At 40.0% G+C, this 15,785-nt stretch overlaps 1 protein-coding gene across 1 annotated transcript in view; it reads right to left on the minus strand.

Annotated features, from left to right (window-relative positions):
• Positions 1–14,256, minus strand: part of LOC135482833 (uncharacterized) — a 74,621-nt gene extending 60,365 nt beyond the window's left edge. The window contains exon 1 of the mRNA XM_064763254.1: positions 13,734–14,256. Within this exon, the coding sequence (XP_064619324.1) occupies positions 13,734–13,869 (136 nt within the window). The 5' untranslated portion in view covers positions 13,870–14,256. The remainder of the gene's footprint in view (positions 1–13,733) is intronic.
• Between the last annotated feature and the right edge of the window lie 1,529 nt (positions 14,257–15,785).

Raw genomic sequence — 15,785 nt, forward strand, 5'->3', positions numbered from 1 at the left:
TAAAATTAGCGATGCTTGAAAGAATGCAGAATCACAGATCAATCTGAGTGGGAAACAGGCACGACTAGAATAGGATCTGAAAACATTGAATTGTGCACAAAACGTAGGTTGTGAAAGAAGCACTCGCATCTCATAACTGAAGATCGGTTTAAAACGCCAGAGATTGTCATTAACGTGCTTAGCGCCGTTGAAGTGTACTCTTCCTTTGTTTCGCTCATAGTGCTTCTCAATTGATTTGTTCCTAATTGAATTCGCAGAGGGTGTTCTGTTGTACGAGAATACCAACAAAACGCCATGATATTTGAAGCATTATCAAGACACTCAGCTTTAAATGGCTTTATTATCCAAGCTGTTTCATCATTAACCCAATCAAAGGTGATTGATTCAAAACATCAATTGAAAGTACCAAAAAGTAACTTAAAAGCAACCATCCGTGTTCGTGTTGTTTATAACTCATATTTTGCGCAGTTTTTGTCTTTGTATGTTGGAAGAAACGAAATAGGTCACTAATTGTCTACAAATGTATTGAAAATTCACCTTTTTCAATTCTTTGAGCTTTTTTTACTTGAATCGTCAAGATCGATATATAGGGTCTGTTGTCATTGGGAATAGAGGTTTGTTCTTAATTGAACGTGTCTGCAGCATTGTTTTTTGTCGCCAATACCCAGAACATTCTGCTGGTAAGATTGCCGCGTTTCGGTTTCTTCACAAGAAAAAAAAAACCCGAACGGCCAAAATCGGCCTAAAACGAATGGAAAGGGACTATTAACATTCATAAAAGGGCTGGCGTTCAAATAAACGAAACTAAACCAATGTGAAATCAGATGCCAGATATATACATGTAGCTTTATCCCACTCTCCTCCCTCTCTTATATAGATCTTACACTTGCAGATTTATGGAACATTGTGAGTGTACCCTAGGAGGGACACGGATTTGCGTCCGTTGAGTGCTGATCTAGTACTGATCTATATATATATCATGACCCATGACATATGGATCTACCAGGAAACTCTTTTCTCTCATCACATACGACTGCAAAGTGCATGTGACCTTATGACGTCATCATAAATTCCAGGGCTATGTGCAAACGAGGTTGATGCAGCGGTGTCATCTAGCGCAGATCAACTGTAAACGCTATCTAAATCTAATTGGTAATTACAACTCATTAACTGATGAGACTATTCATTAACGAGATCATTCCGCCTCGATACATCGTTTTAGTTAATTGTGATAATGTTTATCCAATCACTATGAAATGAGAATGGGAGACATTGTTGGCTGGCATCTAATTCATGTCTTTATTGAAACAAACAAAATGAGGCAATCATAATTGTTTAGCGAATTGGTGTCGCCATCCCCTAATAATGAAGCGATTTCATGCAAGCATATTCATAAAGAAAATGAACTCTAGGCTAGATGTGTATTGGTTTTAAAGGACAAAGCTACTGCTCCTGTTTAACAATTTAAATGTAATTTGACCATAACGCTGCATTCAGGGACGACTCTTTTGAAATAATAAATGTGATTGTGTTGATATTAATAATGGAAACAATACCTATATAATAACAGATACGGTTACATGAAATAACACGAGAAATAGTTCGCCATTAACTCTGATTCGTTTTTACTAAACTTAATTCTTCAGAAAGCAAAACGCCGGGCAACGCGGGAAGCTGATCTAAATCAGGCAAAGTACATATGTCCAGGAAGCAATTCCGGCATGTCAAAAGACCACAGGGATACTGTATCTTATTTACATGTTAGAGTTAATAGACGCTGCAGTTTATTTCATATTCATCGTGCATTTTTTGAATACGTCACTGTCAAGAAATTGCGTTGAACGAAATTAAACTTGACGAAGAAGCGCCACTGTCTTGGAAAAACCATCTTTAGAAATTACTTCCTATTATACTATTCTGGTAGGAAAGCTTTTCGATTCTAGTTAGAAGAAACACCTACGGGAATATTTCTTTGTTCGATGCAGGTAAGAAAAAACAGCTTCGGAAATAATTTTCTGATTCTGGTAGGAATAGACAGTTTTGGAAACAACACTTGGATTCTGGTGAGAATGTTGAAAAAACCCTCCAAATGTCGATCATAATTATATATATTAACTACAATGGAGAGACAAGTTGTAAATTCGTCAATGCCGTCATTCGATGTTTCTACTCCGGGCAATGATGCCGCGCACTCATCGCTGAAATTCGTGGTAGATCAGGTCGTCGACGCCGTAACCGTTCCCATACCGCCCATTCTCATGGTTGCAGGCCTAATTGGAAACGCTCTAAGCTTTCGGCTTATGAACCAGAAAAAATACGAAAAAAGCACGACATGTTTTTATATGCGGTGCATGGCCGTCTCGGATTCTTTCTACATCTACGGGAGAATGTTTCTGCGCTTTCTTCTTGTAGTAGCCCCGCATCTCTTCAAAGGCGACTGGGTGAACAAACCGTTTTGCCTCTACTACAAAGTTAGCATTTCTATCGGTGTTTCCATTTCCCCCTGGATTCTGGTTGTAATGGCTTTCGACCGTTTCCTTGCAGTAACATGGCCACTGAAAGCTACAGCGATCTGCACAATGGGTCGCGCGAAGATCACAGCGTTTTGCATATTTCTGCTGGGCATCAGTGGAAGTATGATTGTCACGTCAACAAAGTTCCAGGAAAAGTACAAATACTGGTTTTGTCCGTATAACTTCGTACCTCCCTGGGACGAGATATATTCCTTCATCGAAGTATCATACATCGCATTTCTACCAATCGTTACACTTGTCGTATTTAACTTTGGTATCCTGGCGGCGGTTCAAAGAAGTAAACGGAACAGAGAACTTACTAAATCAACGGGTAGCTCTTCTAGTGATTCGTCCATCACTGTGGCAACGATACTTGTCACCAGTTCCTTCATCGTATTCCAATTGTCTGACAAGATGAACAATTTCTTTTGGGCAAATTGGAAAGGTGAGGACACTCCGAATGTACAACTCATAAGGCGTCTGATGGTTAATGTAGGCGTTCTTGTTGAAAATATGAATTATATCCTAAATTCATATATCTACGTTTTGAGCTGCAAACGGCTCAGGAAAGAGATGTTGGAAATTATTTGTGCTTGTCGATCGAGACGAGTTTAGTCATTGTGACGAAGTCTGGCCTTACAGCCCATATCTTGTTTCACAGGCGCATGAGTTACTCCGACAACTGCTCTCAACATGTCAGTGAAAAACAAGAACTCACCTCGGAATACGATGTTCAAGTGAAGTGAGAGATTTCCACACCTTTGCTCCTGAAAGGACCATTGGCATTATAAAGGGCAATATTACCCAACTGTCGGCTGCCCAGTTACCTCCTATTCTTCATAAGTAGTTTCCGTCAACAAATTGCACAAAAAAAGAAAAATTCCAAATCGGACTGAGTTATCACGCTTTTCCGATGTTGACTCCGGTTTGACCCGAGTTAGCTCTCCATGCGTCGATCCTTTCCATCTAGTACGATGCACGAGTGAGGCGCTTCCTGAAGCCATGGATCTACAGTGACTTCTTGGTGCTGATACCCCGCTACGACTGCGACGATGGAAATGACGTTGTGTCGTAGAGCTGGGTGACGTGAACTTGGATCTCGGCGGGCACTCACATGGCGGGAAAGGTCTTTCGTACTGAAAAAAGCGAATAACGCGTTTTTCTACTACTTAAGAGCTGATGAATCTAGATTGGAAAAGCATCAAACGCGTTCAGAAAAATAGTTTACTGATGAACCAGAAGAAGATCAAACATACTGAAATTAAAAGCCGTCCATTCCTTTAATCCGTCAATAACATGTAACCATGACGTTTGACAGAAATGTTCTAGGAGAATATCAATTCCTATACACCGGTGACCATCGGCTAACCCGTACATTAACCAAATAAAGTATGTTGACCGTTAGTAAGCAAACCGATCAATCGGTAAACGAACAATGTCAGGTATAATGCTGACCGACCAGTGGAGACATTACGGTTGACTCATATCAAACGATGCATCCATTATTATCATCGGAGGATAAAATCAGTCATATACATACAACGGGCATGCTTTCAAGTAGGGTAATTTGGCCACAGTAAAACGGAAGGCATCGTAGATTTCTGCATACACGAAGAGTGTCATCACCCACTCAGTCAGTGATAACGAAAGCATCCGATGCAAACAACACTTGGTCCGACTGCGGTGTGCGTATTGGCCTACCGAAATGTCAACACTGAAAGCGATATTTTTTGGCTGCAATGACATTCGGGTCACGTTTTTCCAAGTAAATGCATGGGGCCGGCAACCATGACTATCTCCTTTGTCCCTCCACCATAAGGCCTAGTTTCCCCTTATGACATCACTATTTCGGACACTCAGCGCCCCATTTCTGGAAAGGTGTATATAATGCATAATTTAAATCATGTGGCAGAGGGCAGAGTTCTGTTGCCATTCCTTGAAAATAAAGGTCCCTCGACCCCCCAACACACTTGAATGCCTTTAATGACGGACAAATGGGAAAAAGTAAGTTCCAATGCAAGCCACCAATTTCGGGAAGCATGTATATTGGAGTTGTACTAGTATATGCATATCATGGATAGCTGAATGTGTACTGAAAATGATACTTTGACTGAAGCCGACACAATGTTACCATAAGGGTTGCTTGATCATGTTACAAATAGTTTTGCGGCGTTTAATAGGACAAAGCGTCTCCTTCCGTTTAGCAATATAATTTGACCACAAAGGTGAATTCAGGGACGGCTCATTCATTGATAATGAATGTGATTTTGTTAAGTATAACGAACACAATAGCTCAGAAACTGTTACATAAAATAATACGCCATCAACTCGGATACATATTTTACTGATTACTTTATTCATAATATTCTACACGAAACAAAACGCCGGGCTGAAGGTGCGAGGCTGTTCTGAATGAAGAAACGTATAAGGAAGCAAGCCTAGTTTACCAAAAGACATACATGTACTTAGTTTTATTTACATGAACGGGTTATGATCCATCGTGGACGCTGCATTTTATTTCATACTATTCATTGTGCACTTTGTGAAATAATACTCGTCATTTTCCCGAAATTGCGTTAGACGAATTAACAGAAATGGAGAAGCATCACTGTATATACGAGATTCTCGACTCTGATAGATAGAAACCTCGTTGGAAATTACTTCCTATATTCTGGTAAGAAAAGCTTTTCGATTCTGCTTCGAAACAGCTACGGACATATTTGCTTCTTCAGTGCTGGTAAAAGAAACAGCTTCGAAAATGGTGATTCGATTCTGGTAAGATAATACAGTTTTGGACACAACACTTAAATTTGCAAATATGTCAACACCGTCACTTGCTGTTTTTACTCCGGGCAATGATGCTGCACACTCATCACTGAAATTCGCGGTAGACGAAGCCATCTTCGCCGTAACCATTCCCATACCACCAATTCTCATGGTAGTAGGCCTAATTGGGAACGCTCTAAGCTTTCGGCTTATGAGCCAAAAAAAGTACGAAAAGAGCACGACATGTTTTTATATGCGGTGCATGGCCGTCTCGGATTCTTTCTACATCTACGGGAGAATGTTTCTGCGATTTCTTATGGTAGTGGCCCCGCATCTCTTCAAAGACGAATGGGTGAAGAAACCAGTTTGCCTCTACTACAAAGTCAATATTTCCATCAGCGTCGCTATTTCGCCCTGGATTCTCGTTGCAATGGCTTTCGACCGTTTCCTCGCCTTAACGTGGCCACTGAAAGCTCCAGTGATCTGCACAATGGGTCGCGCGAAGATTACAGCATTGTGCATATTTCTGCTTGGCATTAGCGGCAGTATGGCAGCTACGGCCACGAAGTTCCAGGAAAAGTACAAATTCTGGGTCTGTCCGTATGCCTTCGATCCTCCCTGGGACGAGATATTTTCGCTCATCGAAGTATCATACGTTGCATTTTTACCGATCGTCACGCTGGTTGTATTTAACTTTGGTATCCTGGCGGCGGTTCAAGAAGTAAACGAAACAGGCAACTCATTAAATCTACGGGTAGCTCTTCTAGTGATTCGTCTATCACTTTGGCAACGATACTTGTCACCACTTGTTTTATTGTATTCCAATTGTCGGACAAGATGAATAATTTCTTTTGGGCAAATTGGAAAGGTGAGGACACTCAAAATTTACTACTCATTAAGAGTCTGATGCTAAACGTTAGCGTTCTTATTGAATATATGAATTATGTCATGAATTCATATATCTACGTTTTGAGCTGCAAACGGCTCAGGAAAGAGATGTTGGAAATTATTTGTGCTTGTCGATCGAGACGAGTTGAGTTATCGTGACGAAGTCTGGCCTTGTACAACCAATACATATCTGGTGTTACAGGAGCTTGATATTACATGTATATCATCTACACGACTTATACAAGACAGATGGACACTCAATTACATTTTCAGCGTAGTTTGCATTCTTAAAAGAATGCACAAACTACACTGAAAATGTAATTGTATGAGTAACTCCGACAACTGATCTCAACATGACAATGAAAAACAAGAACTCCCCTCAGAATTACGATGTATGGTAAGAGATTTCTATAGCTGTGCATCTGATCCGTTAACTAACCATGATGTTTGACAGAAATGTTCAAGAGCAATATCAATTCTGATACACCGGTGACCCTCGACTGACCTACTGAATTTTAGGTAGGGCAAGCGTTGGCGTAATAAAAGTAATACGTTCTTGGCTAGCAAAGACATTCGGGTTACGTTTTCCAAGTAAAAGCAGAGGGATCGAGAGAACTATATTTTCAAGCAATGTCAAAAAAACTCTGTCCTCTGCCACATGGTGTAAATTATACATTGTGTGTGACTTGTGTATATGCATATCATCAAGTATGGATTAATCTATACTTGATATCATGAATGCCTGAACGTATTCTGAAAGCAAAAAATTATATTTTGAGTGAAGCTGACACGATGTTATACAATGGGGGTTGCTTGATCATGTTGCAAATTTAAAGGACAAAGCGCCTCCTTCTGTTTAACAATGTACATGTAATTTGACCAAAACTCTGAATTCAGGGACGGCTCCTTTTGAAGAAAAAAAATGTTAGGTATAATGAACACAATAAACTTTATATTCATGTAATTAAAGATACAGTTGAATGAAATGATACGAGAAATAGTACGCCATCAACTCTTGATTATTTTTTATTAAACTTGAATTTTACATACATGAAGCAAAACGGCGGGATCAGGTGGGAGGCTGATTTGAATCAAGCAACGTACATGTATAACGAAGCAAGCCCGGCATGCAAGAAGATATCTTGTATCTTATTTACATGAAAGTGTTATCATGATCCATCGAAGACGCTGCATTTTCTTTCATACTAGTCTACATCATTCATCGTGCGCTTTGCGAAATAAAACACGTCACATTCAAGAAATTGCTTTGGACAAATTAACAAAACTTATAGAAGAAGCATCACTGTTAATACGACATTCGATTTTGGTAGAAATATCTTTGAAAATAACTTCCTATTCCTATTATGGTAAGAACACTTTTCTCGATTCTGGTTAGAAGAAATAGCTATACGGGAATATTTGTTTGTTCGATGCTGGTAAAAGAAACAGCTTCGGAAATAATGTTTCGATTCTGGTAAGATAGTAAAGTTTTGGACACAACACTTGGATTCTGGTGAGAATGTTATGAACACCTCGAAAGGTCGATCATGCTTAACTACAATGGAGCGACAAGTCGTAAATTCGTCCATACCGTCATTTCGTGTTTTTACTCCGAGCAATGATCCCGCACACTCATCGCTGAAATTCGCCATAGATGTGGCCGTCTACACCGTAACTATTCCCATACCGCCAATTCTCATGGTTGCAGGCCTTATTGGAAACGCTCTAAGCTTTCGGCTCATGAGCCAGAAAAAATACGAAAAAAGCACGACATGTTTTTATATGCGATGCATGGCAGTTTCGGATTCTTTCTACATCTACGGGAGAATGTTTCTGCGCTTTCTTCTTGTAGTAGCCCCGCATCTCTTCAAAGGCAAATTGGTGAATAAACAGGTTTGTCTCTACTACAAAGTCAATATTTCTATCAGCGTCGCCATTTCGCCCTGGATTCTGGTTGTAATGGCTTTCGACCGTTTCCTCGCCGTAACGTGGCCACTGAAAGCTCCAGTGATCTGCACAATGGGTCGCGCGAAGATCACAGCATTTTGCATATTTCTGCTTGGCATCAGCGGCAGTATGGTAGTCACATCCACGAAGTTTCAGGAAAAGTACAAATACTGGGTTTGTCCGTATACCTTCGATCCTCCCTGGGACGAGATATATTCCTTCATCGAAATATCATACATCGGTTTCCTACCAATCGTCCTGCTTGTTGTATTTAACTTTGGTATCCTGGCGGCGGTTCAAAGAAGTAAACGGAACAGAGAACTTACTAAATCAACGGGTAGCTCTTCTAGTGATTCGTCTATCACTTTGGCAACGATACTTGTGACCACTTGCTTTATTGTATTCCAATTGTCGGACAAGATGAATAATTTCTTTTGGGCAAATTGGAAAGGGGAGGTCACTCCAAATTTACTACTGATAAAGCCTCTGATGCTAAACGTTGGCGTACTTATTGAATATATGAATTATGTCCTGAATTCATTTATCTACGTTTTGAGCTGCAAACGGCTCAGGAAAGAGATGTTGGAAATTATTTGTGCTTGTCGATCGAGACGAGTTAAGTAATTGTGACGAAGTTCAGCCTTGTACAACCCATATCCTGTGTTACAGGAGCTTGAGTTATCATTTAATCGAGCGAAACGAGACAGATGATTACTAAATTCAGGAGAATTTGAATTACACGGAGGCAAAAATCTAATTACATATGTGCATGAGTAAACTCGGAAAGTCAATGAAAAAATGTACGGAAACAAGAACTATTCTTAGAATACGTCGTTAAGTAAGGTAAGAAATTTCTACAGCTGTGCACATTAATCCATCAACTAACCATCAGTTCCAATACACCGGTGACCATCGACTAACCCGTTCCTTAAAGCAGGCGAGACGAAATGTGGCGATATATCATTTCTACTCGGATCTTTCCGAGTACGGAACGTTACAGCAAAAAAATCCGTTCTTGACTTTACGGGAGCAAGAGGGTTAACCGCTGTGTACCGTCTATATGGAAACTGATCAATCGGTAAACGAACAATGTCAGGTAAAATACGGACCGACCAGTGGAGACATTACGGTTGGCTCACATCAAACGATGCGTCCATTATATATTATTGTATCTTTGAGGGATAAATCAGTCGTATACATGCATTAGTGCATGCTTTAGGGTCATGTCTGAAAACAAACCCTGTATTGCGAGAGTGCTAAAGTACATGTATACATATTGTTGCACTATATTTGTGTTTACAAGCCTATGCTGCTGCATCCATGTGTAATTTGACTGACACTAAAGTCTCGATCAACACTAACAAACATTAAGGGTGTTCAGTCATGTTAGTGAAAGCGCCGCAAACGAGCGATTGAAATCGCTGCGACGATAATTACTCGTTTGCGGTGGTCATCGCAGGTGCCCGCCGCTGCGACAAGAATTGGTGATCGATGACATCGACCGGCGATCAGTATGAAACTCAGTGATTACTTGTTTTACCGATGAGACATATTTTTGGCGCACACACAGCGATTAGCATAGTTGCAGGTAGCAGCGATATAAATTGCTCGTTTGCAAGTCGTTTTAATTGATAGTTTACTCGCCGTAAATCAAACTGCAGCAATTTTGGGTGTAAACATGATAGGTACAATTAATCTTGCCACTTTGTATGTACATTCTTAGATTTCTCTGTGCACATGTAGTGTTGCATTTAGCTGAGATGTGTCCTGCATGTAAACTGAGAAAACTGCTGAGAAAAATATCTTTAAATATACCAATATTGTCGCGAATGTGAATGGTAAACTACATGTTGCCCTGTAGTATACTGTGTACGATTGCTTTTTGTGCTTACTGGTGAAGATACTGTCACAAAGGTTGTAGTGACGTCAATATTGTTGGTTGGCAATACCGGGCTTCGTTTATCAGTGGGTTTAGGACACTGAGGCTAACTAATGATGTAGCAACTAGCAAATTCAAATGTAACCAAAGAAAGCAAGCTGTTTAATCTTAGAGTAAAGGTTTCATATGAGATCCTGAGAATAAACGACAACATGCCACCTGGAACAACTCAACCGAGCTGAAAACCTATGGAATGCTTCCGATGGTTAAGATATCCTAATGACTTGCAAAGCAGCTCTTTATGGTGAATCAACAATGCGAGGGGAAAAAAATTCAAAGAAAGAAAGAAATTAAGGACTCTTAATCTTCCTCCAGGAGTGTCGATAATGCCACTTGGCATCGGAACAATATTCGACAAGGTTGTAGGAGGCAAAGTGAAGTTCTCAGTCATGATTCGGAAGGGGGGGGGGGGGGGGGGGGCCAACGCGTTTCGGAAATTTCAAGCGGTTGCAGTTACATGTACATTTCGCGTCAAAAGCGCGCCGCAGACAAGGAGATTTTATAGCAATAAGTGCGATACATAAATCGCATCCCGATGCGACAAAAACGGCTTTTCTGCGTTGCGCTAAAAGCTTATGAGATCTCCTTGCTTCATGCAACGGGGTTCTCGAGGGAATCGAATTTTTTTCCAATCAAATATGCGCTTAACAAATTGAAATCACACGAGATAATATTTACGGTTATTTGGTAAGACCTGACATACATTAGAAAGAACATTCGTTTGGAACGAGAATTTCCCGCGAACGACCGTGAATGCGTTCGCGGGCATACGACTCGTTGGAGAACATTGTTCTCTGCACCATAGCATGGAGTCGAATACACTCAATACCTGTGTAACAGTAACGTTACAGTGCATCGGGGGCCCAGGTCCAGCCTCGCCTGCCTGAGATCAGCACCCGGGAGATTGGTGCATTGCCGCCGCTTGTCGGGATCTGTAAGCCATGTCCACCAACTAAAGCGACTGATGAGCAGAACGGGATCCGCACGTGTTAAGTTTATTTTGGATGTATTAATGTACAGGGTAGTTGATATATTAACGTCCCATCTACGTCGAGCTCTATACAAGCGAATGTCATGTACAGTAAGCACTGAGAAAACACCTTCTAAATTGTCTCGTGAAATTGCTATGAAACCAGTTATTGCCATTTTAAAGTGAGAAACAATGTTATTGTCAACTGGCGATGTATCACGACAAATGATTGTCGATCGCATATATGCGTGAAGCAATTCATTTGAACCTGTTGAAGAGGTCCTCCACCTGGACGAACTTCAACTATGTTCGAAGTAGGCCAACTATCAGACTAAAGCCCATTCAGAACACGCCATGGCTGTTATGCAAGGCCGTATTTAGCGGTGTGTCTGGGGGGGGGGGGGGGGCAGATAAGTCACGGTCCTTCAAGAAGCCCATTTTCCATGATAAACCATGCCCAAGTTGTGCCTTCGTACGAAGTTATGGCTGCTACTTCTGTGTGTGTGTAACGTGTACATATACATGTACATTTATGCACATTACAACGAGTAGGGCTCCAAGATCGCAACAAATCTTGCACGTCCGATGGAGCATGTTTCCTATTAGGTAAACGATCGGCCAAGCACTAACCGATGACAAAGGACATATTAGTGTACATAATTCATCCTGATTCATTGTCACCCACGCAAAATTAACGGTAGAAGCATCCATTTCCCCTGGAACACGTTAAAGGATCGGTCACAAATAATTGTTTATCATGGCCCGAAGGTATGCAGGGTAATTTCATCCACGAAGGAGAAACCTTTGATCGATTCGTTTCGCACAAATCACATCCGATCATATCATAGTACCAATTAAGGCACAACTAGGGTTTTTATTTGAAGGCGAGGTGTTAGTGGTATCATTTCTGGTTGGATTTGATCATTCTAGGCGACCGATAGAAACTGGGCGTTTGCGGCAATGAGGTGAAAGCACTTATGGGTCAGACTAAGGATTTTGATTGTGTTGGTAAATTATATATGGGAATAACTCATTGATACATTGTACAATATTTATTAAATAAGGGAACGATAAAACGCAAAAATAGAAATGTGTGCAGGTCAGCAACCGCTGAATAACCTTAATAACATAAACGTGTCAATTTATCAGAATATTGATATAACCAATTCCGAAATGGTAATCTAAATATTTTATCGTGTATATTTCACAAAAACTGATGCTCTTAAACGCAGGTTCCAAAATGCGATTATCAATATTGCTAGTATAACTATGGCTCAATATCTCTAGCGCTCACCTTATTGTTGTTATGGAGAAAAAAATGCTATTTATTTTATTTTGTATTGGTTATGAATGAAAAAGTATATTCAAGTGGTATAAGTACGTTATTGATGCCGTTATTTACAAATCCGCTAAAAATAAGTTTTGCTATTTGTCTTCAATAGGAAGACTATAGACCTACCTCATAGCGTGAGATAAAGAGGTGGGTGACCTATAGGGGATTTTGTGGGTCAAATTTTGGGAAGAGCTTGAAGTGGTGTCACAGGCGATAAATGTCATTGGTGGTAAAGACTTAAAACATGTAATATGCTCAGAAAAAGGATTTCTGATTAATTAATATTTAGTAAAGCACGTTGATACTATAGCTACAGTTTGGTGTTATTACATGAAATTCAGTTCTGAGTATTAAGCGACATATCAACGATTTTGTCAGTCAAAACCTAGGATCTAAATTCAATAAGATATTGGACGTATTCCAGATGCCATATATATATTCGTGAAATTTAAAATAAAATTTAAATCAAATATCAAAAATCAAATTTTCAGTGAAATAATTTTTTGTGCCCAATTTCTCTCCGATATTTATGTTTTGTTTTTGTTGTTTTGTGAGGTCCATTACGTCGCTTAAATTAATTGCTGATTATGAAAATTCCTTAGACTGCATGAATACGTCTACAAATGAGCTCTTGGGTTTGAAAAAATTAAAAGACTGCCAAAGTCGGAAACGCATCATACCTTTCATTGCATACCTTCTAAACGAGTAGGATTTTTTTTCATTAAATGATTTTAAATATTTCAAAACAAATTTTATAATTTAGTGAATTTTTGAATTTTTCATTTCGTTTCGTCAGCCCTTGAAAGAATCGTAGATGACGCGTATGGCTTTACCATTAGATTCTAATTAGTATACTATTATGATAATCGGTTAGTCTAGAGTACATTTATATCAAGCTTGATATGTCTTTGGTTTATGTAATAATCTGTGGTTATGGTTGTAAAATAAGTCGCTTTTTTATCAGTCTTTCCAACTCAATCGTGGGTATCAGATTCGCTGCTTTTTAACGTAAAACGAAAAGGATATTAAAAAAGTACGCCTATATAAAAGGACAAGCTTTTTAAAAGTAACTTTAAAGTACATGTATATCGGTTTATTTGCGACCGATCCAAGACATCGTTCTAAAAATCTATTGAACAGTTACAACCTCTGGAAATTAACTTTAATATCGTCGGATGAATACATTTTCACTTGAATGTGGCCTGAAATAATCTTGATTATGGCCTGACATAATCTTGAATATGGCCTATGGCCTGAAATATACTTGAATAGCACCTGAAATAAACTTGATTCCACTAAAAACAAAACGCTTTGAAAACTTTAAACAACATTCAGACAACAGCAATGTAGACAGAAATCTTGTCAAATTGTCCCTACCTAATGTCTGCGCGATCAAGACAGCATTTTTCATTGGGTTGTTCCCGCAGTCATGTGTCCAACACTTATTAGCACATAAAAGTACAAGAAAGACCAGCACGATTAGCTCCCGAGTATTTTTTGGTATTCTCTTCATCTTCGTTGCGTTCGTAAAGAGTATAAGCTCCGGAGTTCCTGCGTCTTAAAGGTCCACACCAGAAAACAAATAACCAAGTGAAAGAGAAGGGGAAATCAGCACACTAATATGGAGCCAGCTTTCTGAGTCATACTCCGTGAAGTCCGTCACGGAGAGGTTTACAAGTTGGTTTTGATGATAAAGCGACTTGAGTGCCAAAAGGAAGAACGCTCTGGTCGTGCAAGCAAAAGTCCTCACAAGTTAACATCAACTTTTAGCCCACTCGCATTAATTGGATTTTCTTTTGATTCATCATGTCCCGACGTGTCGCCACCATACGTTTCAAGTGATGGATGCTGTAAGGAAATACCGGGCTGGTGTCGACATCTGATTCAAACGAGCTAACTAGAATGAATCGCGAGACTGAGAAAACACCTGTGAGAATCGGCGCCGTGTGACTCCGCCATCTGTGAATGTGGTTCCTCTGAACAGACGCCGGAACAAATCCTGGAGGAACGTCCTCTGATTACAAGCCGTGGGAAGGCCTGGCCAGAACCCAGCCGGATCTTTCCAAGAAAGAATCTGAGGAACAGAGGCAGATTAACGTTACGCTGCCACATTCTCGAAAACAGACAATGTGGGAAGTTTAATCCGTCGAACGTAAAGAAGAAAAACTCCAGTTCCTCCAGGATGACGTCGTACATTCTGTAGTTGTGTCCGCAAGAGAGTAAGCCTCAAACTTCTAGCAAGATTTTTAAGGCGTCCTCTCATCTGTTAGGAAGGGATCAAACAGTTACGGATTCGGGTCTTTGTTAAGAATATATATGTATCTTTAAACTGTTCCAACTACTCAAGTCTCCTGTATAGAAACTATCGATTCTCACTACAGTAGAAACAATCTCACCGGATGTGGACACCGATTCCTATCAGGTGGAAACTATTCTCCATTACTTCTATCATTACTATTTCCATCGAGGGGAGAATAGTTTCCACCACGGGTGATATTCTTACCTCCTGTGAGAAACGGAGGTAAGAAGTCAGAAAAAATTCAAACCTATCCCTTAAATAACGTAATGAAACCTACTAGCCCCCTAGATTACCAAGAATATCATCGAATGCCTTGGCGAACTGTTACTGCTTGTTTATAGTTTGGTCGCTTCGTAACAGATGGCAATAGAGGTTTATGCGAACGGCAAACGGGTCCAACATTCCTTGTGTTACTGTTTGGTCTCGTCCATGTAACAGATGGCGTCGGGTGATCTCCAGACAGCAAAGAAATAACATTCTCAATACTGTTGCGATATTATCAACTTAGAAACAAGCCATTTATAAATACATGTAGCGTTTTATTGGACAAAAAAATAAATATATAGTCTTACAATGTACGCAGAGAAAATAAATACATTTTATCTTTCAACGGCACGACATCGAGTGAGTGATTTGTAGAGCAAAAGTAACATCATTCTATACATACATTGTACTACATGCTGAATACGGCGTCTTCGAAACAAAGAAATCATTACTGCCAACTCTCCCTCTGGCCCGTTCCTCTCGTCCAGATGAAATTCACTAACATATACACGTATAGATATTTTACTGCGTTAGAGCCGAACAACAAGTCGAAAGCCTGCTCAGATCCCTTCTTTCATCACCGTTATATTTGTGGCGGGTAAAAAAAACATGTATAAACTAATTATACTTGCACTGTCTTTCCATTGAAACTGTACATTTTTATTCTTTCCAACCAGCTACATCAACAGGCAACAGTTGTGCCAAGACAACGATAAGTGAATGTACATGTACTTCCGACGGGTACAAGCCAATATAGGGGACGGGCCTTTAGTACTAATTGGATGGGCCTTTAGTACCATTCTTGCATTCAATCATGCACTGCTTTGAACTCCCCCGTCTGGAAAACGTTTCAATCCGCGTCTGGA

Source organism: Lineus longissimus, chromosome 2 (assembly GCF_910592395.1).
Source record: "Lineus longissimus chromosome 2, tnLinLong1.2, whole genome shotgun sequence".
Taxonomy (NCBI): Eukaryota; Metazoa; Nemertea; class Pilidiophora; order Heteronemertea; family Lineidae; genus Lineus; species Lineus longissimus.